Genomic DNA, 15,385 nt, shown 5'->3' with positions numbered 1-15,385 from the left:
AAAAAAATAATTTTCGAGCCTGCGAAATTTAATTTTTTTGACTTTTTTTCAACTTTTATTTTTAAGGTTTTTTTCATGACCTACTAAAAAAATGTTCGTATGTATACCCTTTCAGACCCAAAAATTGGCATATTCCGATGGAACCATTTCGAAAACCGCCAACGTAATCATTATCAGGCAATTTTGCAATGTTATCAAAGGTTTCACCGAGATTCGAACTGTGAATTACACGGTGAAACTGCAGTTGCCACTAGGAGGCTATCCTGCTGGTATTTGTTTTCGTGCTTATTTCAGTTTTTTCAGTACTTTACAATCAAATGAAAATATGTTTATTAGGTCATGAAAAAAACCGTAAAAATCAAAGTCGAAAAAAGTCAAAAAAATTAAATTTCGCAGGCTCGAAAACTTTTTTTTGGGTATGCGTAGTGGAAATTTTTTTCCTGAGCCCAAATCCTATCGAAAAATCGATGGCGCGATATCGGTTAATAAATCGACCCAGTTTATTAGGCATGCCAGTGTTTAGAATGAATATGTTAGAGTGTAATATTTTGCTGGCCGCGACTTTTTGTTGCTCTAAGTAGCTAATTCTTTATATTTGATTACGGTGCTATACAGCCTACGTAGAAGCCCAAACGAAAAAGAAATTTGATGCAGCATCGCGCGCTTTCATATATCATAATTGTCTTGTTCATAATTTAAGCAGCTTTTCATAACTCTGTAGAAAGGAGCAGTTCTTGTTTTTAGAAAGTTTTGATGGTTCTACATAATAGACACATAGTTTTGTTTTACCCACCATATGCAGAAATCCTCTTCCATCCCACCATTACCAAAAAGTCGTTTTGAGTTAAAAGCGTATTTAGCAGCTTTTATCGCATCGTCGACGAAATCTTGGCTTCAGATAAGCTCGTGTATACCAGATATGGTAAGAATCGGGCATGTGCTGCATTTCACTCAGCTCAACTCGCAATTTCACGCGATAGTGAATTTCAGCACATGCCTGGATATATTAGTCTTTTCTCAAGTTAGTCAAAAGCATGGAGTAAGAAATAATCGATTATTTTTTTGGAATAACATCGATAGATACTACTCAGTCAGTACTAATATGGTTCTATCAAATAACCATGCCACATATCCTCAGGGACAGGAAAGCGCACAACTTCGCTCGATACAATTAAATTGTAAGATCAATGACGTTATGTCTAAAGTGTGTTCCATCTTCTTTTTTGTTGAACTTTTTTTATATCGAAAACCTCTCTTCACCAAAAGAAGTTTCCGTTATCATATGCGTTTGCGACTCCTCCAAGAAATTTGAAAATGACTCCTCAAATGAAGCGATTCCCCAAGGTGGCATTTTTCACTTTTGTTTAACTTTTATGTATCGAAAACCCTCTTCTTAACCAATAAAAGCAACAACCTCCAAGATAAACGGCCCAGCCAGCATTTTTTGAAAATTTTGATCAAAAAATATTTAAATATCATACCCCAAGATGATTAAAAACGTTCAAATTTAAAAGCATTTTCTGTTCGAAAATTAACGTATCGTCGAGAGAAAAATGTACCATAAATGTGATTATTCTTGAATAATCATTTATGATTCATATTTCGAAACGCTTTTTGTTCATATCTAATATCATTGTAAAATTGGGCTTTAATTGTTTTAGAGTAATATTTTAATGCTTTTTACAGTCATTTTCTGATCATATTCGTGAACATGTTTCAATCATTTTGGTTGAGATTTTTGAATCATTTTTGAATGCGATTATCATGCATTTATTCTTCATATCTCATTCAAAATAAGATACTACATGCGAATCTTATTTCATCAGGGGAAGAAAGCATGCGGAAGTGAGCTATTTGAACCACAGGTCACTCACAACACCTGCGACTAAAACATCCAACATCAGTTATGATCGTCAATATCTTAAAAAACGATAAGGTACGGGATGTTGAAGCCGTATTCAGGTAGGTCAAGAGAGTTTCACTTACCTGGGGTTCAAATAGCTCACAAACTTTGTACTGACCATTCATTATGTATTTTCTTGGAAGCTGAAGGTGGAGAAATGATTGGGGACATCTTCGGTTACGAGCAGCATTTACAATATATTTTGTATAAATAAACAAAATTTTATGTATTTTTTCTAACTTCATGATTGAAAAAATATGTGCACGTGAAAAAATAAGATTTTCAATGAAAAGTAAAATTTTAACAAGTATAAAATTTATTGTTCAGTCAACAACGATAGTCGGAAAAGATTCAGAAAGCTGATTGCAAAATTATTAAAAATTTTTGATCACCTAAATTAACACATTTGATTCAAATATGATTCCAAAATGTGATTGAAAAACAATATTCAGTTTTCGATCATTAAAAGTATTCATATTTGATTATTATCTTTGTTGATTTTTATGAAATATTAAAATCCAATCATCAAAGGACTTCAAAAATGATTCCAATGATAACTCATTATTCAGTCAGAAAGAGTAATCAAATTATACTGATATGTAGGAAAATTCAAAATTGAATCACCTAAATGTTGAGTGGGGGGTTTCACTTAAATCGGTGCTGGGGTGTAATCGTATTAGAAACTGCTATTGTTAACCTCAACCGATCTCAGCTTGACCTACCCTACTCGTATGACGCAAAACTTCACTACTCAATGCAATAAATCCACAATTGTTAATCTACGCGTTCACATATGTCCTATCCCTAGGAACTAGATAATTACCTATAAAATTTTCATGCTTCTCTTTTATTTCGTGCTTCTGTTTAGAGATAACACCTTAGAGATGGTTCTAGGGCCCTCTAAAATTTGTTAATAATTATAGATTGTCGAAGCGAAAAATTTATAAAGAAATCCAGTTATTTAAGGGCTAATTAAACTTCCTTAACCCTAACACCATAGTCGTAACCATACCCATATCCATAACCATCTCCAATGTGATCGATTAAGGGTGCCTTAACCTAAAAATCGTGAAAATGAATAAAATCTACAAAAAGTTATTAAATTCACTAACTCAAATATTTTCAGGGTATGGATATGGCGAGAAACCAAAAACCAATTGGTTGGCTATGGTATGGTTATGGCGTTAGCGTTATGGTATGACACCATTAATAGATTACATTGATTTCCATAAGGTAGGTTCGATCAGCTGTTTTATTTGGTTATGGTTATATGGTTATAAGTCACCATTAATTGGGCCTTTAGTTTTTGATTAGGAGATAAGTACGAAAATGAAGAAAATCTTGTTATATTTAAACAAGGTCTTACCGTTTTTATAGTGGAAAAGCGTACGCTTCCATATTTATCTTTTTCTTCCCATATATCTTTAACTACTTCGGCACCACGTTCTCTTGCATATTTAAAAATTGCATCCAAATCTTCTACCTCGAAAGCTACATCTTTCACACCATCGCCATGTTTAACCAAATGTTCGCCATGTTCAACATCGTTGGGATTATAGGCCGAAACAAAAACAAAAACTATTTTATTCTGTTTGACGGCATGTTTGGCAAAGCGACGATGTCCGGTCTCTAGTCCTCGATAGCCAACGTGTGTGAAACCAAAGTGTGTCGTATAATAACTGGCTGCCTGTTTGGCATTACCCACGTAAAAGGTTAAATGATCGAAGCTAAGAAATTTACCGAATTGGGGCTAAAAATTGAAAAACGCATAAATTTTAATTTATAGACAAATGTTGTGTATACATATCAATGTATATACCTTGGGGCCTTTGTCCGTATAAGAGGTCTAAAATAAGAGGATAAAAAAAGATAAAATCATAAATGCAACGTAAGTTTTAATAGCAGAACCTAATTTATATACATATGTATATACATATATATATATATATGTACATATGTATATATGTATATCAATGTCAAAGATATAAAATTACTACTCTAAGACAAAGGCATCGAATCCCGGTTTATCGGGATTTTCCACGATCATCCAGAGCATGGTGGAATAACCAGGTGAAGTAAGCCGTCAATTGTCTCGCTCTAAATTCTTCTTTGTTCTGTCATTCGGCTATCTGAAAAATTTTCACCAATGCTGTCCCCGTTGTTGTGTGGTTTTTTTTATTTTTATTTTTTAGGAGTAAAATATGGTAGTTTTAGTACTTTTTTCACAGTATCGATGGACCTTTACTGGATTTAATTACAGAGATTCATCATTTGGGTATCTTTGGTGTTGGCTTCCATAAGTAAAGCCGTGATAAACTTTTACGTCCATAGTTATGTGTACGAGTATGTATGTTTAACCTGTTACAAAAAAAATTGAAACAGGTCTTTGTTAAAACAAACTATATGTATTCACGTCATATTCAACAAGGATTTCCGCCTGTGCAGCGCTAATGATGAAATTCGCGGAATGGTTTTGCTTTTCCTACAACAAAAACACCAAAACGGTAGTATTACACCTTATTTATGAAAAAATTTGATGAAAACAATGGAATTATTAATATACATAGTTACAAAAAATTTTAGCTCTCTTTTGTTTTTTTGCCCTAAAAATCAGACCACTAAGATAATAGGAATGTTACAGTTATGGATTGTAATTTAAAATATATGAATCCGGATCTATCGAATCAGCATCTTCTGGTTCTAGGCCAACTGCCGCGGGGCTAGTATATCCCCTGACATATTTTAGTAAATAATAACTTGGTAACATTAGTAATACACCATGAATTCAAATATCGGGAGTTTTTAGGGGAGCTTATGACCAAGTTTGTAATATATTAGAAGGACATATGTTTTCTAAAAGCGTGCAATTCCTGGCATATGCTGATGACATTGATATCATCGGCCTAAACACCCGCGCTGTTAGTTCTGCTTACTCCAAACTAGAAAAAGAAGCGGTAAAGATGGGTTTGATGGTGAATGAGGACAAAACGAAGTACCTGCTGTCATTGAGCAAAGAGTCAGCGCATACGCGCCTTGGCAACCACGCTACTGTTGGCAACCATAATTTCGATATAGTAAAAACTTCGTTTATTTGGGAACCAGCATCAACACTAGCAACAATGTCAGCACTGAAATCCAGCGAAGAATCAATCTTGCCAATAAATGCTACTTTGGACTAGGTAGGCAATTGAAAAGTAAAGTTCTCTCCCGGCCTTTTCAGGTTGCCAGCGAAATATATAGCTTCTCCAAACCCAATTGTCAACCTCATCTTCGAGCGGAGAATCCCGTTCCACTAACAGACGAGGCTCTGGCGATCCCAAGCTCCACATTGAACTTGGGGGTAGGGAGGGAGGGATGACCTGAAGGTTTAATGTGGCCATATAAATCGTTACTGAGATGGTCGGTGCTGTGTTACCGGAGCGTACCGGATCTGTATCCGGAAAAGGACCATCACATCGATAACACTCCCCAAAGCCTTCGGGGAGTAAACTTATCGCTACAACAACAACAGGTCAGTTTACTTTAGACGCATTATTGAGATTTACTGCTCATCACAGTTTTACCTTTTTATTTTTGTTCGATGCCAAAAGTAATATAAGCGCGCACTGGTCCTGTGTATCCCCTTTTGCATTGGCATTCGGTGGCACTGATATGCTGAAAAAACAGTTTCTGTAATGGCTTTCGTAGTAAGGTATATATTTTTCTACTCCTATTTTTTCAGATAGCGTACATCTTCTGTATTTTTTTATTTACTTCACCTGGTGATTCCACTATGATCCAGAGGCTGTTACCTTTGAATTTTGGCTCAAAAATAATTATTTTACGTATACAAATATGAGTAGTCAAAAAAAAATTTATTTTAGTCCTATGTTTCAAATCGAATTCAAAACAATTTTTATATACAAATATTGAATTAGTTTCGTTTTACAAAAAAAAAAATAATTTGTGTTTTACACTTTAACACATTTGTTACATATAAAAGTGCAGCCAACACAAAATACTTTTTTATTCAAAAAAAAAAAAAGAAGATAAAAAATGTTTAAGTACTTCGTTTGTATAAATGGACTAAAAGAAACGAAGAATGTCTCTTTAAGCAAACTTGTTGAACTTTGATATTTAAAGTTTAACATAACCACTGTTAAATATTTTATGAGGAACAAATATATAAAGGTGGAGCGCCCACTGCCGGACTTAGGTATATATTAGCCGCCCTTCAAAAAACGCGAGCACTCTATAAATAATGTAAGGAATACTCCTTTGGGAGTATAGGACTGCTCCAAATCTAATCTGTATTCATACAAAAAATGTGCTCCAATTAACATTGCGATGTCCTAGGAGAGGAGTAGGTGATCCCACTCTCGCTTTGTTTGTGAGTATTCCAAAGAGTACATACGTGAGAGTACTTTCCAAGGTACTTTCACTGTAGTACTCCATGGAGCAACCACAGAGGATCATATGCCAAAGTATTAAAGAGGAATTGTGTCGGAAAGAATTATCGAAGTGAATTTAATTTAAAATGAAAGTAAATGACGGGCAATACAACTTTTGTATTTTATACTACGAATATTCTTATGTTATTTAGCATTTCCGTGAATAAATAAACTAATATTTCTCTATACTATAGTATGTATACATAAAACCAGTGCGCTGTTGCATTTTATCAGAGTTGCCATAGTAAAATTTTATTATCAGTTATTTGTATGCAATATTTTGCTCTTGGCAACTCTGTTCGATCGTCATCGTGTCGAGATCACGGTCGTTAAAAAACGAGCAATGATCGGCTGATGGTGGTCCGCAAACGCATTGCAAAGGAGTATTGTTAGAGTACTCCAACATGAAGAAAATGGAACACGTAATCCAACAATTTTTGCAGGGCGAGTTTTTTTTCACACGCGTATACGTTTACGTTTGCGCGTGAAAAAAAAAAACGCATATCCTCGCTTAGACGGCCCATACATGACACAAAAGCCATGCGCAAATATAAAACGACGGAATTTGTGCAAATGGAAATTTTGACATACACGGCTCAAAAACACTGCGCAATATTCATTTTTAATGTAGCGCAACAAATGAAACATGTGTTTTAATTGTATAAAAAAGGCACTAATTGTATAAAAATACACTATTTATTTTCCACAGTGCTGGTAATTCACAGTATAAGTCGAAAAACTCGCACCAGAAGCGTTTATTTTCCATTGTATTTATAATTTTTATATTTTAGTTGCTTCACACCAGCTCAACTCATTGCAGTACTGCGCAATATTCATTTTTCAACTAGCGCAACAAATGAAACATGTGTTCTAAATGTATAAAAAATTATTATGTATTATTGAACTTGTGTGAATTCCTGTTATAAGCTAGAGATGGTCCTTACGCCTTCGATATTAACATTTTTAAGCAATAATTACTGATGTTATATTATCAGAAACCACAGGTAAACTGTGTAAGATTCACCACTTACGAAGAAAAAAGCATGTGCAATATTTGCAGACATGCGTAAATATCAAAATTGTTTTGATTTTAGCACAGTTCTCTGCGCAAATAGCGCAACCAGTGCACACACCGGGCAAATCCTTGTGCAAATTGGTAATTGGCACAAGGATACTTGAGCCGTGTAATTGGCGTATTATATAATGCTTAGGAGACCCATCTAGCGGCAGTGGGTAAATAACTACAGCTACAGCACAGGGTGTACCGAAAAGCGGAGACACAACCCTCTGATGGCCATAGGGTATAACATTTAGCTGAATCAGTTGCGATGAATTGTGAACACACCTAGAATACATAGAATTAGTGTAGAGGGTGAAACAAATACACATATTTCAGTTACATCTGAGTATAATGCGTATTGAAATTTAGTAGGACAAATGTTATGCGCAGCAATTTCAGAGGTGTATTTAAAGTTTGTCGCTTAGCAGTCCATACGAAGTTTAAGCGTAAACGGGCTACGCGTGTTAAAAAAACACGGCTATTACATCGTAAGCCTTTTTATTGCACTTTAAGAACTTTTTAGAAAAGAAATCGGATTTTTTCGGTAGCCACTATCGACTTGATCGGTGGTGGCGCGTAGCGATTTTTATACTGAGTTGAGCAGAGCTCACAGAGTATATTAACTTTGATTGAATAACGGTTGGTTGTACAGGTATAAAGGAATCGAGATAGATATAGACTTCCATATATCAAAATCATCAGGATCGAAAAAAAATTTGATTGAGCCATGTCCGTCCGTCCGCCCGTCCGTTAACACGATAACTTGAGTAAATTTTGAGGTATCTTGATGAAATTTGGTATGTAGGTTCCTGAGTACTCATCTGAGATCGCTATTTAAAATGAACGATATCGGGCTATAACCAGGCCCACTTTTTCGATATCGAAAATTTCGAAAAACCGAAAAAGTGCGATAATTCACTACCAAAGACGGATGAAGCGATGAAACTTGATAGGTGAGTTGAACTTATGACGCAGAATAGAAAATTAGTAAAATTTTGGACAATGGGCGTGGCACGCCCACTTTTAAAAGAAGGTAATTTAAAATTTTTGCAAGCTGTAATTTGGCTGTCGTTGAAGATATCATGATGATGCTCATATATGTATGCTTAATAAAAATTAATAAAATCGCAGAATGACCACGCCCACTTAAAAAAAAATTTTTTTAAAGTCAAATTTTAACAAAAAATTTAATATCTTTACAGACATTCCAGGGTTACCCTCGGTTCATTTTCCTACATGGTTATTTTCCCTCACCATAGCTCTCAACTGAGTATGTAATGTTCGGTTACACCCGAACTTAACTTCCTTACTTGTTTTTTGATATCCAACTTAAGTCAGCTGAAAAAAAGTTCATGTTAGCATTGCTCATCTATTCAACGGTCTATCCGTCAGCCTACTTATTTTTTTTGCAATAACTTTCATTTAAAGAAACTTATTGTAATGAAATTCAACACACTATTTTCTTTGACCGCGACTAATAGTCCTGAAGACAAAAATTTACTATATTAGTTCTGTGATAATTCAATACTCAACGGGATACTTTCATTATTTATAAAGCTACAAGCTAAAATTGTATATGATCAATTTCAAAAATCGATGAAAATCATGATTCAATTACTAGAGGTTTGTTCTCCAACGATGACAGAGGCTTGACACTCCCAAATTTAAAAATGTGGTCGGGTTGTTTTTACGAAGTAAGGAAAACGGGGAATAATTCAATCCCATTCAGCGAAAATTTTAGTAGAAAATTACCTTTAGTAGTATATTAGTAGTTATAATAAATTTGTAAATGCCAACAGGTTTTGGGGGAAATAACTCACTTCCTACTAAATATTTCGTGAATTGATAAAGAGTTATGTTGGTTTGGTAATTTTTTCAGAATTTGTTTGAAGAATGCCGTACGTCAGTTTTATTCAAAAATTCACTATTTCAAAATTTGTTCCAAAACTCCCTATCTGAGCATAATGAAAAACATTCTGAGATAAGGCGTTCTTCAACCTAATTCTGATATAGGACGTTTTTCAGACAAATGTTAAAATGGGAATTTTTTTTAAAATATTTTGAGATAGGACGATTTCGAACTGGCATCCGACATGGGGTTATACTCTACTCAGCAGCCGCAATGAACTGACAAAAAAGCTTAATATTCCGGCCTTGACTTTGACAGAGGAGTTAAGGGCCAGTTAATGGTGACTCAACCATAACCAAATAAAACAGCTGATTGAACCAACCTTATGGAAATCAATGTAATCGATTAATGGTGCCATACCATAACGCTAAAGCCATAACCATATCATAGCCAACCAATTGGTTTACGGTTTTTCGCCATATCCATAACCTAAAAATATTTGAGTTAGAGAACTTATTAACTTTTTGTAGGTTTTATTTATTATTTCGGATATGTTTTCACTAAGAGACTCTTTTTTTTTAGCTTGAGGCAGTTTGATATGGATAAGTAAAAATATGGTTATCACTATGGCGTTATCACTATGTCAACTTCAACTCGGGCTTTAAGCTTTTGTGCTGTCCCGCTACACAGGGAGTATTTATCTCTTTTCTTTCCGTTTAAGTATTCATGGAAGTGTTCCGGATAAATCGTTAATTCAAAATACTCCGAACACGTTCGTTTGATACTACCAAACGAGATCCGCATATTCCAAAAAACGATTCCACAAATTCTTAAATGGAGACGAATATTCCCAACATGATCAATGAGTGCATTTCGTTATGATATTTCCATTATTTACTAATGACATTTTTACGTGAATCGATTTACTAGTTGGTTAAGGTTTCGTGTGTTCACAGGTTTACGAAAGTGCACTGTTCCTTGGTGTCCGTTTTTCATAAAATTATCTATTTTCAGCCTCACTAATAGAGATCATGGCATAGTGGCATAGTTAATAAAATCATCATAAAATTTAAAAAAATGTTCTAAGGAACTATTCAGTTCAGTACTTATCGGGTATTTGTAAACTGATTGCGTCCTATTTCTACTACTAATATTTTTTGAAAAATCGCAAAGAAACAACACAGTTTACGGATGTCAATTCGATTTGGGAGCAAAATGGCTGGAATTGTCAAAAAATTTGTCAGCCGATCAAACCTCTTTTGATTGAATCATTGTTGAAGATGTTGTGATATTATACATAACCATCTTTCCATTTCAAAATAGAATTGCCCTAGACAAGAATCACAAAATCGGTTGATTAACACGCCGACTTCCTGTATGAAAATTAAATATACACATATGGAACACACATACAAATTAAAGATCTGTAGCATCTACCGCTTTTTATACTCAGTTGAGCAGAGCTCACAGAGTATATTAAGTTTGATTTGATAACGGTTGGTTGTACAGGTATAAAGGAATCGGGATAGGTAAAGACTTCCATATATCGAAATAATCAGGATCGAAAAAAAATTTGATTGAGCCATGTCCGTCCGTCCGTCCGTTAACACGATAACTTGAGTAAATTTTGAGGTAAATTGATGAAATTTGGTATGTAGGTTCCTGAGCACTCATCTCAGATCGCTATTTAAAATGAACGAAATCGGACCATAACCACGCCCACTTTTTAGATATCGAAAATTTCGAAAAACCGAAAAAATGCGATAATTCATTACCAAAGAAAGCTAAAATGATGAAACTTGGTAGATGAGTTGACCCTATGACACAGAATAGAAAACTAGTAAAATGTTGGACAATGGGCATGGCACCGCCCACTTTTAAAAGAATGTAATTTATAACTTTTGCAAGCTGTAATTTGGCAGTCGTTGAAGATATCATGATGAAATTTGGCAGGAACGTTACTCCTATTACTATATGTACGCTTAATAAAAATTAGCAAAATCGGAGAAGGACCACGCCCACTTTTAAAAAAAAATTTTTTTAAAGTAAAATTTTAACAAAAAATTTAAGATCTTTACAGTATATAAGCAAATTACGTCAACATTCAACTCCAGTAATGATATGGTGCAACAAAATACAAAAATAAAAGAAAATTTCAAAATGGGTGTGGCTCCGCCCTTTTTCATTTAATTTGTCTAGGATACTTTTAATGCCATAAGTCGAACAAAAATTTACCAATCCTTTTGAAATTTGGTAGGGGCATAGATATTATGACGTTAACTGTTTTCCGTGAAAATGGGCGAAATTGGTTTGAAGCCACGCCCAGTTTTTTATACACAGTCGTCCGTCTGTCCTTCCGCATGGCCGTTAACACGATAACTTAAGTAAATTTTGAGGTATCTTGATGAAATTTGGTATGTAGGTTCCAGGGCACTCATCTCAGATCGCTATTTAAAATTAACGAAATCGCACCTTAAACACGCCCACTTTTTCGATATCGAAAATTACGAAAAATAAAAAAAATGCCATAATTCTATACCAAATACGAAAAGAGGGATGAAACATGGTAATTGGATTGGTTTATTGACGCGAGATATAACTTTAGAAAAAACTTTGTAAAATGGTTGTGACACCTACCATATTAAGTAGAAGAAAATGAAAAAGTTCTGCAGGGCGAAATAAAGAACCCTTGAAATCTTGGCAGGTATTACATATATAAATAAATTAGCGGTATCCAACAGATGATGTTCTGGGTCACCCTGGTCCACATTTTGGTCGATATCTCGAAAACGCCTTCACATATACAACTACCATTAATACCTTTAATTTGACACCCATATTGTACAAACACATTCTAGAGTCACCCCTGGTCCACCTTTATGGCGATATCTCGAAAAGGCGTCCACCTGTAGAACTAAGCCCCACGCCCATTTAAAAATACTCATTAACACCTTTCATTTAATACCCATATCGTACAAACAAAGTCTAGAGTCACCCCATGTCCACCTTTATTGCGACATCTCGAAAAGGCGTCCACCTATAGAACTAAAGCCCACTCCCTTTTAAAATACTCATTAACACCTTTCGTTTGATACCCATATTATACAAACGTATTCTAGAGTCACCCCTGGTCCACCTTAATGGCGATATCTCGAAAAGGCGACCACCTATACAACTACCACCACTCACTTTTAAACCCCTCATTAATACCTTAAATTTGATACCCATATCGTACAAACACATTCTAGAGTCACCCCTGGTCCACCTTTATGGCGATATTTCGAGACGGCGTCCACCTATAGAACTAAGGCCCACTCCCTTTTAAAATACTCATTAACTCCTTTCGTTTGATACCCATATTGTACAACAAATTCTAGGGTCACCCCTGGTCCACCTTTATGGAAATATCTCGAAACGGCGTCCACCTATGGAACTAAGGATTACTCCCTTTCAAAATACTAATTAACACCTTTCATTTGATACCCATATCGTACAAACAAATTCTAGAGTCAACCCTGATCCACCTTTATGGCGATATCCCTAAATGGAGTCCACCTATAGAACTATGGTCCACTCCCTCATAAAATACTCTTTAATGCCTTTCATTTGATACACATGTCATACAAACACATTCCAGGGTTTCCCTCGGTTCATTTTCCTACATGGTTATTTTCCCTTATGTTGTCACCATAGCTCTCAACTGAGTATGTAATGTTCGGTTACACCCGAACTTAACCTTCCTTACTTGTTCTCCATGTATTTGGCGATAAAAAAATGTACATATATTGTTCATAAAAATCAATTTACACAGCAATTTCAGATATTAATTGATGAAGTGAGGACTATCGACTTCCCTATTACACGAAATGTTTTCAAATCCAGCTCAAAATTAAACATTAAAAGATCCGTAAAGCTACATGACTTTCACCTGATCACAAAATACGACATAGAGTATATGGCAAAATTTAAAATAGTATTGAAAATTCGACGAAAGATGAAAGAATTTAAGCCGGGGTCAAATATGTGCTTTTTTCTGCCTTGTCCTCTTAAACGGAGGCATCACCAAGCGAAGGTAATAATGATCCACCCGCTATTCACAATGATTGCTACTGGAGCATTCCACGGTTGGCATGGGAAAAATCGAATACATTTTTTTCATTTTTATACCTTAACTAAAGAAAAAATATAACTTTTTTAGACAAAGTATTTAGTGCATTAATTTTGTGATGCAAATAGAAACCTGCTATTGAATATTTTATATCACAAAAAAGCATCCGTTTATACGTGGCATCAGTCCGACAGGTGGAACTTCAGCGAAAATATTAAAATTAAAAAAAAAAAAAACAAATATTAAATTTGCTAGTAGTTGTGAAAATAAGAAACAAAATTAAATAGGTTTATTCGAAAATTAATTGTTTTAACGCGATGTGTGAAAATCAGTTTTCAAATTTCGATTTTCCTTTATACTATGTAGCGTAATGTGCTCCGCCTACCGCCTACCACAACGAAAATCCTGGGTTCTAGTCCCGGGCAAAGCAAAATCATACAGATCCCGCCCTGGTAATTTGTAGCAATCGTTAAAAGGAGCATGGCGCAAATTGGAAGAGAAGCTCGGCCTAAATTCTCTTCGGAGGTATATCGCGCCTTATATTTTATATCGACAGATTTATGCAGTGGTTTTCTAAAAGAATGTTATGCATGGAAATTTACTTCAGTTTACTTACATATATGCACATTAGACTGGGTCGATTTATTAACGGATATCGCGCTATCGATTTGTCGATAGGATTTGGGCTCAGTAAAAAAAGTTCCACTACGCATACCCAAAAAAATAATTTTCGAGCCTGCGAAATTTTATTTTTTTTTTTACTATTTTTCAACTTTGATTTTTAAGGTTTTTTTCATGACTTACTAAAAAAATTTTCATTTGATTGTAAAATTTTCATGTATACCCTGTCCGACCCAAAAATGTCCGCTAAAAACGTTGTCGATAACAGTTTTTTGAAAAAAAAAAAATTTTTTTTAGTTGGTCATGAAAAAAACCTTAAAAATCAAAATCGAAAAAAAGTAAAAAAAATTAAATTGCGCAGGCTCGAAAATAATTCTTGGGTATGCGTAGTGGAACTTTTTTTCCTGAGCCCAAATCCTATCGAAAAATCGATGGCGCGATATCGGTCAACTTTCGTCCATACAAATCGACCCACCCTAAGGCACATACATATGCCAGGTACAGGCTTAGTCTATTTTTAGAAATGAACATTCTGAATTTTCCAGCTAATTAATATCAAGAAATAAAAAAATCGTTGCTAAGGAATTTTAAAAAATTATTTGATTTAAATTAGTTTTTTTTTTGCTTTTGAAACTTCTTTCCTCAACTGATATTAATTTCGAATTCCTCCTCTTTCGGGTGTTGAGGTCTCATACATTTAAAATATATTGCCATTGGCAATTAATAAAGAGAGCAATTCGAAATCGGCGAAAGTTAACGATTTTCTATGGATTTCTCATACTATAGACTTTGCCATTGTAAGTCTAAGCCAGATTTTTATTCGCCACACGTAAGCAAAATATGGATGAAATAAATATTACTAAAAAACTTCATCAGAAGATAAACATTTGCGGAATTTTTTGCAATAGGCAAACAAATTTTTTCTTCAATTTCCTGTATGAATTTTTATAATAATAAAGACAATTTCCATGCATATTAAAAGGTTTTTCTTTTGTTTTTAGAAAAATTTTATTGTTTTGTGAAGAAATTCCTATGGCGAAAAGTCATTCCTATTTTGGAAAAGGAAAAATTTATTTGAGTGTGGAATTGATATCTGTGTCACAGGTTTGCAGAGCTTCGGTGGTTTCTAGGGGCGGAGAACTCACCCCCATCACTTAATTACTTAAATACGAAACCGAATTACACAGTTTTTTTTATCTTTTCATTGGATTTTTGTTGTATGGTATATATGAGCATACCATTTTTAATGCTTTTTGGTTAAAAGCTTTGCAAACTGCATAAAAATCACAACTTTCGAGTTAATAATCGTATATAATCACATAAAAAGATATATTTAATTAGCACTTGTACGAATTTAACTTTGCTCTCCTTCATGCACGATCCGCGCTTCACTAACTACGACAATTTTAAAAGT

General features: G+C 34.5%; 2 protein-coding genes across 4 annotated transcripts in view; one reads left to right on the top strand and one right to left on the bottom strand.

The window, feature by feature from the left end:
* The window catches only part of Hpd (4-hydroxyphenylpyruvate dioxygenase), a 27,252-nt gene extending 11,867 nt beyond the window's left edge, over window positions 1–15,385 (bottom strand). For all 3 annotated transcript variants that reach the window (XR_010953986.1, XM_067792052.1, XM_067792053.1), the window contains exons 1-3: window positions 15,210–15,385; window positions 3,723–3,749; window positions 3,270–3,653 (exon numbers count right to left, since the gene is read on the bottom strand). Coding sequence is in view for 2 of the 3 variants with exons in the window: in XM_067792052.1 (XP_067648153.1) it covers window positions 3,270–3,653; window positions 3,723–3,749; window positions 15,210–15,212 (414 nt within the window). In the remaining variant the exon portion in view is untranslated. The remainder of the gene's footprint in view (window positions 1–3,269; window positions 3,654–3,722; window positions 3,750–15,209) is intronic.
* Window positions 3,510–15,385, top strand: part of LOC137254421 (uncharacterized) — a 272,003-nt gene continuing 260,127 nt past the window's right edge. Inside the window, exon 1 of the mRNA XM_067792062.1 lies at window positions 3,510–3,791. The gene's annotated coding sequence lies outside the window, so the exon portion shown is untranslated. The remainder of the gene's footprint in view (window positions 3,792–15,385) is intronic.

Source organism: Eurosta solidaginis, chromosome 5 (genome assembly GCF_040869045.1).
Source record: "Eurosta solidaginis isolate ZX-2024a chromosome 5, ASM4086904v1, whole genome shotgun sequence".
NCBI classification, from domain to species: Eukaryota; Metazoa; Arthropoda; class Insecta; order Diptera; family Tephritidae; genus Eurosta; species Eurosta solidaginis.
This window is presented reverse-complemented; position numbering and strand designations above follow the sequence as displayed.